This window comes from Aricia agestis, chromosome 16 (genome assembly GCF_905147365.1).
Source record: "Aricia agestis chromosome 16, ilAriAges1.1, whole genome shotgun sequence".
NCBI lineage: Eukaryota > Metazoa > Arthropoda > Insecta > Lepidoptera > Lycaenidae > Aricia > Aricia agestis.
The window spans coordinates 14,194,877-14,205,963 of NC_056421.1; the positions used below are offsets into that span (position 1 = coordinate 14,194,877).

Here is an 11,087-nt window from a genome sequence, read left to right on the forward strand (position 1 = left end):
AATTAAATAATAATGCTTAGTTAATAGTTACAGATCATTAACACCTTTTATGAGAAAATGAATTTTCGCAATTTAATGGGGTTTTTTACGTAACATTTGTAATATTATGACGTCGAGTTTCCGATGTTGGGTGTTGGCGGGAAAACCAGAATAGGTGAGAATGGGTGTGCCGACTGTTGGCATTTTAGTTAAACTGGTTTGTATAATAATTTATTATAACCGGGGATTCTCACTACGTAGGTATATAACGTAGGCATATTTTGTGTGTCACGAATAACTGTATAATATTATTGTTATGTCTACATACTACATAGTAGTAATCGTGACGTGCATTTTCACGTTACGTTGACGTAAAGTTTCACATCACGTCAACGTACCCTGCCAGTTGCCCCGTTACCGCACCGTTCCACGTTGACGACGTCTTATAATAATAATATAACTCTTTATTGCACACCAAAATACAGTACATAATACGAAAGATACAATAATAAATATTACTAATTGATGTACAAAAGGCGAACTTATTGCTACTAAGCAATCTCTACCAGTCAACCTTTTGTAGCTACGATAGAAAATTGGGAATGATATAAAAATCGTGTAGGTGCGCAAACTAAACTAATACTAGTGCTTATATTACTAAAACTAAGACAAATTCTAAAACTATTACTAATAGATCTGCATATCATCGGCATATAAATGGTAAAGAGACGACAAGCGATCACTAATAGTATTACGGCCGTTCCCAATATTTGATCTATCTCTGGTTTTGCCCTACTACAGATAGGAATAGCTCACATTAGACATTAGAGACATATATTTTATGTCAATTGTGAGCTATTTCTATCTCTAGTAGGGCAAAACCAGAGTTAGATCAAATATTGGGAACGGCCGTTAATGAACAGAGCAAATAGTAAAGGAGATAGTACGCCTCCTTGTGGGACCCCCGCTAAGAGGTCATGCCATACGGAGTAATGGTTGTCACTACGAATACGCTGTCTTCGACCTCTAAGGTAGCCTTCAAACCATCTCAAGACGCTAGGAGCGGCGTTAATTGATTTTAATGAAGCAAGCAATAAGTCAAAATCAATCGTTCCAAACACAGGGCGCAAAAAAGGCTATATATCGGCCTGTCCACATCTCGACGTCTTGACGTGGAGATGTGGACAGGCCGATATATAGCCTTTTTTGCGCCCTGTGCGAGCTTCTATATAACTGCACCTTTGTTTTTTAACCGACTTCCAAAAAGGAAGAGGTTATATGTTCGGCTGTGGATATTTTTTTACTACATTGGGTAACATCTCTGGGGCGCAGCGGGAACTTATCTGGAGCAATTCGAAAAATAAGGATCTGCCTGGGGGCTTAGTGCGAGTTTTATTCGATCCGACGCATCGAGAACGTTTACGCGAATTTATATGGGATCAAAGCAGTATCCACGTTAGCCAGTAGATGGCGCTGCTTTGATTCCATATAAATTCGCATTAACGTGCTCGATGCGTATGATCGAATAAAACTCGCACTAAGCCCTCTGGTCTGCCCATTCTTGCGCCCCCCAGAGTTTACGCCCTGTGCCTGGGCACCGGTGGCACCGCCCTATTTACGGCACTGCCAGGGGCGAGAGAAATCGAAAATAGGTATTTGAAAATGTATTGCTGTCTCACCAATCTCAAGTCTCCCACCGCAGAGCGCGATAGAGACAACACGACAAAAGTTCTAATAATAGAACAGAAAATCTTCGATTCGTTGTCCGCTGATTCCTTCTCCAAAACTTAACCGATTTAAGTACTTTTTTCATTAAAAGTTAAAGCAAAGCTTAAGCTGTGTTCCTATGTTTTACTTTTTTTGTATATTCTAGCCAGTTTTGTTTTCTGGATGTTTGAACACAGAGGAAAATCTGGCCATTTTTTTGGGTTTTTGGACGTTCTTATCTTTTTAATAATAAAATTATGAAAAAAAAAAGAAAACATAGGGACATGCTAATAATGGCCATAGATATTCACGAAAAAAATCATAACTCTACCGGCATTATCCAGGGAGGAAACAGGGGACAGCGTTTGTATGGAAAAACGGCAGTGTGGACTCCTCTTAATTCATGAATCTTTGCATTTTACGTTTAATTTTTTAAATTAATTTTCAAATAAGCATGACAAGTTTGAGTTGACATTTTATAAAATTAATTAATGTGTTTATGCTATCGAGAGTTTTGAGTGTAAAATAAAGTAGAAAATAGAAATATAATGTTATTAGATATACAAAGAAAGAGTGTACACAGTACATGTAATATGAGTAATTGAGTAGCTGATCTCAGCGCCTGATGAAAAACATTGGCCATAGTTAAATAAAAATCATTGCCGACAAAAATTCAAAGTGATCATTATGTCGAGGACAAGGTGCTAAAGTGTGCAGCGAAACCGCACTTCTTATCAGTATTATCTATGTACCCTCCACAATAGGCAGATAAGAAATACTGTAAGGATAATTCACAAGTTACAAGAACGCCGTGCTAAACAAACGTGTTTTATTTTTATTTTTCCGAAGTACACAAAAAAAATCAAAATGGGGTGCGGTGAATTTTTGGTGAAATACATACTTTTCTTCGCGAATTTGTTCTTTGCGGTGAGTAAAATTATATTTTTGTTTCAGATAAGAGTTTTAGTTATCGATTCTTGATATTGTATTTAGGACGAATGTGTTTTTTAATGATTTTTATTGGATCATAAACCTTAGATAGATTATAGAAATGAATCTGGGGCCACATATTTTGTGCCCCAGCCAAGTCAAGCGAAAATTAATATCATGTCCAACGATGGTAGGCATCATGTAGGACATTCTGAAAATATTTATTTTAAATTTATTTAGAAATAAAACAATTTTGATTTGATTGATTTGATTGGATTTATCCATATCTATGAAGGCAAAACTGTGTGACCTCTTCACGCCCAAACCACTTGTATCGGTTTTGCTGATATTTGGTATGTAGATACTTTGAGTCCCGGGAAAGGACATAGGATACCTACTTTTATCACACAAATATCTAACTTTGACGCAACATAGTTGCTTACCTAAGTTGTTTATATAATTACTACTTACTACAATCATGGTAATAGATCTAGAATCCGAGTTGCGCGAAACTTGTTGCCTAGAGAAAAATAATGTTTTATATTGGTTTGATAGCATTTCCCGCCATCATGTCTCCATTCGAAAACATACAAATCGGTATACCGTGCTGCGGTTGAATCGAAAGTAGTTTGCAGATGTAAAACACAGACTGACATATTATTTTAGATACTTTCGTATAAGTACAACATTTTTGTTTAACACCGGATATTGCATACCTAATAATATCTCATGTTGTTTACCTCATTCGAATTGGTACGGCTTGTTTGCATTGAAACAAACTATAAGATAACTAGATGACAACCGCAACTCGGTTGCCCCAAATTCGTTATCGCGCAAAAGTATCCTGGCACTCCAAGTATCTCCATACCGCAGCAAAATCGGTTCAGCGGTTTGGGCGTGAAGAGGTAATAGACAGACGCACTTTCGCAGTTATATTAGTATGAACTATGAATGTACTGGGTGTTCATTGTAGGTATTAAGGGTGAAGCGTTTGGCTTTACCCACGCACGCCAAACGAGCGTAATTTTGTGAATTGCGAGTCGTTAGTCGCAGAATTTCTGCCGCGTAAATATCTTTTCATACAAATCATGACTCACAAAATTACGCTCGTGTGAATCAAACAGGACTTTTGTATGAAACTGAATGCAGCAGAATTTCTGCCAGCCGAAATTCTGCGACACATAACTCACAAATTACGCTCGTTTAGTTTCACCCTAACAGTCGACGCGACGGTTAAATGCTACGTTTGTCTGTCTGTGTCAACTATTCACTACGTTGTAGTCTTTATGTTGTTGTAGCCCTTATGTTGTCAACATAAAGATTCTTTTACAGGAAATATATTAAAGATAGTTGTTACTCTAATAACATTAGCACAGCATTGCGGTCGTTATCATATATTATCTAATCAGTTATCGAAGTAGGTGCGTTGGATACACAGAATATATGTATGAACGAATACTTTTACCGGCAAGTCCGGATGTTAAAATAAACTATGACACATTGTCACTAAATACATCCCAATGAATCCTAAATGGCTGTGGCCTATACTCTTACTTGGGAAGTACTAATATCCTTAATTTTTGAAGTCTTTTTAGTAGTGGGTCAAAAACAATGGGATCAGAAATTAAATAACTTTACTTAAAAAAAGAAGAAGCTTCTTCTTTTTCTTAGGTCTTTCCCACTTTACGTACTTTAATAGGGAAGATATACAAAGAATGGATTAGAATTTATAAAAACCGGTCGTGTATTTCGTTGAAAATTAATTCACTAAATATAGTGGAATAAGTGCAAGTTGATTGTATTTTATTAGTGCCAAAAATTTTACCAAATCTTAGACTATAAGGTTACACGATCAGTCTGGCATCAGTTCAGTTGATCAGTCTCGGACTGACGCCAGAATGATGGCCGAAAATTACATAATAAAATATAAAGATCAGTCCGTCAATAACACGATTACACGATCATTGCCATGCCAGACTGATCGTGTAACTTTAGACTGGCTTCTCACGGCGCGGCGGGTGCGTAACGACGAGTAACGTCACTAACGGCACGAGCCGCCCGAGCCGCCCCGTAACGCAGCATTGAATTTACCGGAACATTGACTTGAATCGGATCAGAGTGCGTTTGCTCGAGCCAGCCTTCGTAACCTCGAGCCACCTCTTCACACGGCGTGGCGCGTGGCTCGAGCTGGCGCGGCGCGGCTCATGATATCACGCGCCGTGAGAAGCCAGCATTAGACGTACAAAAGAGAAGATCTTGAGCGTGACTCTTGGTGTTTCAGCTAGCGGGTCTGGCGCTGCTGGGCATCGGCATCGCGGTGGAGCTGAAGGTGGCCGCGGTGGTTAACTTCATGGAGCAGAACCAGATGCTGCAGATGACGTCGATCAGCGCCATCGTGCTGGGTTCCGTCGTCTTCGTTATCGCGTTCTTCGGCTGCTGCGGCGCGGTGCGGGAGAGCAACTGCATGCTTGTCACGGTCAGTAGCTTGTTCAGTTCAGATTCTGATAAATTATCTAACAATAATACTTGTGGACCCGATAGATGTCCGGCACATCTTAAATATAAACTTAATCTTTAATATAGTAGGTATTGTATTGTATGGTCCAGATTGTATATTAATTAAAATCTATAATATACACTCTGGACCATACCAGAAAATGAATAATGAAGCCGTTTTGAATTGTGAGTACCTTCAAGAAAAGAGCGTATAAAGCCGGCAACACACCTGCATACTGCAGCTCTTCTTATGTTGCGAGTGTCCATATATTTAAATATTAAAGTAAATAACAAAAAATGTTATTTTGTGAGATATCCATAAGAGATAGACATAACATTATACCATCGCGAAGTTTTCTGTAGACCTTTTCGTTGCGTATTATACTTAGTAGGTAGGTACATTATTTTGATAAATCTCGTAGGGTTCAGCGTTTGCAATGTAAGCGGAAAAAAATATAATTATTTATGACATCAGATTAGAAACCTCAAAAATAACAGTATTTCTCCACTATTTAATTATTGTTATTATACTTACAAACCTTCCTCTTTAATTACTCTATCTATTAAAGAAAACTGCATCAAAATCCGTTGCGTAGTTTTAAAGATTAAAGGGAACAATGGGACATGAGGACAGAAAAAGCGACTTTGTTTTATATATGTTATTGAATGTACCGTAACTTCTTGGTGGAAATTCATGTTTCATAGTAATAACATACACTTTTCATGCACTTTTTCCACTTTATTAATTTATTATTAAATTATGTTTCACACGACCGGTTTCGATAAAATCATCATAAGGTGTGATGATGATTTTATCGAAACCGGTCGTGTGAAACATAATTGTAATAAAATAAATTAATAAAGTGGAAAAAGTGCATGAAAAGTGTATGTTATTACTGTGCGACTTTGTTTTATTTATACTATGTAGTAATAATGTTGGATGAAATTGTAGAATTAAAATATGCCTTGTTATAGTTTGTAAACTTCATCAAATCCAATTCCAGTACTCAATCTTCATGTTGGTGCTGATGGTGCTGAAGATAACCCTGGCGGTGCTGATCTTCGTGAACCTGGACAGCTTCCTGGCGGAGGTGCCCAAGTGGCTCAACGAGGCCTTCGCCAAGGACCAGCAAGCATTCCACGAGTTGGAACAATCGGTAATAACATTGTTGAGAGAGAAGTAACATAGGCACAGTAGCGCGAAAAGTTTTCGTGGATCACTGATCAGGGAAAAACTCTTACATACGTATGGCACCCGGCGACTGCCGCGGTAAAGCTATTGCAGTTAGCAACTAGTCTACACGCATCGTATCATCGCACGCACACAAATACCGAGCCGAAGTCTGCCTAGCTGAAACGACTTTAGACGAATGTTAGATGTTTTTCGTTACGGAATTTCTTAATGCCGTCGCTCGCGCTCGCTCGTCGCTCAAAGCCCGCCATAAAAGCTATGCAATAGCTTATAAATTATAATTCCACCGTAGCGCAAAGCTCGAATTAGTATCATGTGTACTGTATATTTTAGATTGTATTTTAGTGCTTAGATTTGTATCATGTTACCCCTTTCATTTTTCATATGAATGAAAGAGAAGACATGACATTTTAATAAGCTGTTAAATTGGGCTTTGTTTGTTGGTGAAATTGGGCTTTAAACGCACATGTTCACTTCCAGCTGAAGTGCTGCGGCCCGACCGGCGCCAGCTCGTACCAGAACCTGGTTCTGCCGCAGAGCTGCTGCGCCTCCACCCCGTGCACCATCGTCAACGCCTACACCTCCTGCAACGACGTCATCCAGTCCTTCTTCAGCACCTTCGGCCTGGTGACCGGAGCCGTCGCCATCGGCATTGTCGCTGTCGAGGTGCGTTCATAAGTGTATAGTTGCAGAACCACAGATTACTAACGTAAGCTGAACGTAGGCCAACGTCCCCCAACACTTTATAATATATACTATCAGAGAAGTTGATTCGCCTATGAATCAATCAAGGCAGATGGCGGACCTACGTAATTTAGTTGCGTTATGTCAAACCCAGCCGTCAGATTAAGAGTATAATTGAACTGACATAACCCGACAAAATGACGTAGATCCGTAATCCGCCTATGAATCAATTTGTTCGATGGTACATTGATGCTGTTAGTCAATTATATCTAGTCATTATATTTTATACTAGACGATACCCGCAACTCCGTTGCGCCAAAATTAGTTTGTCGCGCGGGAACCGTACACTTTTCCGAGATGAAAAGTATACTATGTCCTTTCTCGGGACTGAAAGTATCTCCATACCGCAGCAAAATCGGTCCAGCGGTTTGGGCGTAAAGAGGTAACAGACAGACCGACACATTTTCGAATTTATAATATTAGTAAAGTATGGATACTAGTTATTCTCTATGTGTAGACTTTTTAGGGTTCCGTACCCAAAGGGTAAAAACGGGACCCTATTACTAAGACTTCGTTGTCTGTCCGTCTGTCTGTCTCCAGGCTGTAACTCAAGAACCGCTATAGCTAGATTTCTGAAATTTTCACAGATTTTGTATATCTGTTGCCGCTATAACAACAAATACTAAGAATAAATTAAATATTTATGGGGGCTCCCCATATAATTTAACAATTAATAATAAAATTTGAAAAAAAAAAAAATAATTAACCATTCAATAAGCTCACCGGTGAGCGAGATACAATAGAATAACAAAAGATTTCCAAGAATCCACAATCGAAGGTTTAAAGGGGGCTCCCATACAAAAACACAATTATTAGCCTATTTTTGCTCTGTAGTGGTACGGAACCCTTTGTGCGCGAGTCGAACTCGCACTTGGCCGATTTTTATATTTAGTATGTTTTTGTTAATGAACTACTAACCTTTCAAGTTTCAAGCCTATGTATGTTTGCAACAGGCATAATATTGTAGCAAAAAATTACTGTATAGTCAAAAACTCCTTGAGATTGGCGGAAAATAGTATTTTGTATCAAAAATAGTCACGTGACTTAAATCCAAGCGAACATCCAAGATGGTGGATTGCCTTATTGCGTGCTGAAAGTGTGTTTTTTAGTTTTTTAAACTATTCATTATTTTTATTTCAGCTGGTGGCAGTCGTTTTCGGCCTGTGCCTGGCAAATCACGTCCGCAACAGGGACAGAAGAGCGTACTACTAAATTTAAAAAAGTCCAAGAGAGGAATTAAATTTTATATCTTTTGGTAAATTTTCTACACTATGTACTTAAAACCACGTTCTTAATGTCGGGAATAAAAAGTTTAGTTTTGGAACGAATTTTATTCGCGACATTAAGAAGTAGTTGTACAGGTGTTATTCCTTATATTTTTAAGAAAACCCAAACATAATATGTGAAATTGACGATTCATGTCCAATACTGTAAATACATAGGTATCGATATTTTCTATAAGTTGTTTTTATTTTTGCCTTGCCTAATCAGTTCATGCGTCACTTGTGACATGAAACATAACACAAGTTATGCATGAAATTTTGTATTAAGTACCCAAATAGAAACTTCTGGTGAATTTAAATAGAAGGCGATTGGCAACTTAATATTATAATATTTTCTTAAGGTTACGTAAAAAGAATCATAGGTACAGGATGTGTACCTATATTGTATCCCTAGTATACTGTGAAATGTGTATTATATGTTCACTGTGAAAGTAGCAGCACTGAAAAACTTCAATTTCTGTGTTACTCTGAGAAATGCACCAATGTCATTGATTTGTCCATACATAAAAAAGTAATTCTTTCAGCGCAGCTACTTTTACAGCTCGCAATTCGCAGCTCGCAGCAGCTAAAGGTCGCTTCATCAGTTCATCGGTTTGCTTGTTGGGAGCAAGTTACTTGTATACTGTACTTGTACTTGTGTATTATTTTGTACTACTATAATGTAATAAGTATGTAATAAGTAATAACTATTAAAGGGGAAACGAAACACAACCCTTATGGTACGGGAAGCCTCAGAACATTTTTTTTTTATTACTAACAAGCTAATTTTTTGTGAGTAGCTACATTTTGATAAGACGAATAATATTTTTATTTTCGAAAAATCTTGAAAGTGGTTTTTTTTTTAATGAAATAAGGGGGCAAACGAGCAAACGGGTCACCTGATAGAAAGCAACTTCCGCCGCCCATGGACACTCGCAGCATCAGAAGAGCTGCATGTGCGTTGCCGGCCTTTTAAGAGGGAATAGGGGAGGGTAGGGAAGGGAAGGGAATAGGGGAGGGTAGGAAAGGGGATTGGGCCTCCGGTAAACTCACTCACTCGGCGAAACACAGCGCAAGCGCTGTTTCACGCCGGTTTTCTGTGAGAACGTGGTATTTATCCGGTCGAGCCGGCCCATTCGTGCCGAAGCATGGCTCTCCCACGTATAAAATGGTAGCTAACAGAGATAGAAAGGATTTCATACTTAGACTTGATGGTCCTAAAATATGGATTATTTTATTTGTAGGACAATGTTACTCTTAAATAATGTGCCTATTTACCTATCAATATACAAAAAATCTGCTTTTTAGGGTTCCGTTTTAGGGTTCAGTAGTCAACCAAGTTTTGTTGATAACAGAACCCTATATGTATAGTTGATTTTTAATTAACCCAGGTAGGTATAGGTCTATCAGAATCTGATGGCAAGTGAGAAAATAAATTGACTCTTTCAATACCGGGGTAATAGGAATAAATAATTTTGATCCTTTTTTCCCTTTAGCGGCTTATTCTGTGTGTATGCAAATATAAAAATTTATCCAATGATCAAGGATACATTTTTTGAAAATCTGCTGTCAAAAATTGCCATCAGAGTCTGGTAGACCTATACCTATTAATATTTTATGTGTTGTTAGGCGCTAAAATAAACAATATCATATGTGAAAATTTTTATTACAGTTCATGAGATAAGAACACCATGGTGGTAGACAGTAGAATGTTAAAAGGTCCTCCATGCGTAAATACTACCTCTATTTAAAATATAGTTTATAGTTCCCATAGAGCAGGTAATCGTAATTCGTAACGTTTTTGGGAATTATTTTTATACAATTTTTGACAGGCAAAATATAATTCTAGTTGTCGCTCGCGGCTACACCAGTGCAAATATAGCATCCCGCGATAATCGTACATTTTTACGCGATGGAAACTATCCTATCCTATGTCCTTCTGCGTAATCTCCTTACGATTGGGGCAGCGAACCCGGGTTTTTCCCGGTACTCGTTTTGTGGATCGCAAAAAACAACCTGCACTTAAAAATATATACTTGGGTTTTCGAGCTTTTTGTTTTTTATTAATACTAGCTGTCCCGGCCAACATTGTTTTGCCATAAAATGATTTTCCCTGTTTTCCTGCTTCTCTCTTGAAGTTTTTTCTGATTTTTTTTTTCTATAGACCTCACGGAGCCCGAGACCTTTCCAAGTTCCAACGAATGCAAAACCGTGGAAATCGGTTCGAGCGTTCTGGAGTTATAGCGTCAGGAAGGAAAACCCTACTTATTTTTAAATATTAGATTAAAAGCCAAGAATTGATTTTACCAAAAAACTACACCGCAATTTGAGTATTAGAGGTAAAAGATAGATCATAGAATTGACTGCCAATCGCTTCGAGAAGTATGGTACGGCTGTGTCTGTTTACTCGAGACTTGGCTGGGACACTACCAGCAGGTGCGATGTAGCCAAGTAATTAAATAGTCTATCGTATCAAATAGACTTAATTATCGTCAAATGACAGCTATATCGTGAGTCGTGACATATGACAGCAGTTTGACACGATAGACCCTATTAGGCTACATCGCGATTCGCGACACCCATGGGCGTACCCAGGTTCTGGGCCAGGGGGGGGGCAAATTACCCAGGTTCTGGTTTCGGCAAATCAGATTTTTCATAAGCTAGATGTTTATAAAGAATAAAAAATTAATAATTTTTAGTTGTAAAAATATTGTATTGCAAACAAAAGGCAAAAATTAGTTTTCTTAATTTTTCATTTTTATAGATTAAAGTACTAA

General features: G+C 38.1%; 1 protein-coding gene across 1 annotated transcript; it reads left to right on the forward strand.

The window, feature by feature from the left end:
• The first annotated feature begins 2,452 nt into the window (after positions 1-2,452).
• Positions 2,453-8,504, forward strand: LOC121734683 (tetraspanin-18-like). Its single transcript, XM_042125283.1, has 5 exons — positions 2,453-2,613; positions 4,898-5,092; positions 6,117-6,269; positions 6,785-6,970; positions 8,189-8,504. Exons 1-5 carry the CDS (start codon positions 2,554-2,556, stop codon positions 8,258-8,260), a joined length of 666 nt encoding a protein of 221 aa, XP_041981217.1. The 5' UTR covers positions 2,453-2,553; the 3' UTR covers positions 8,261-8,504.
• The last annotated feature ends 2,583 nt before the right edge of the window (positions 8,505-11,087 follow it).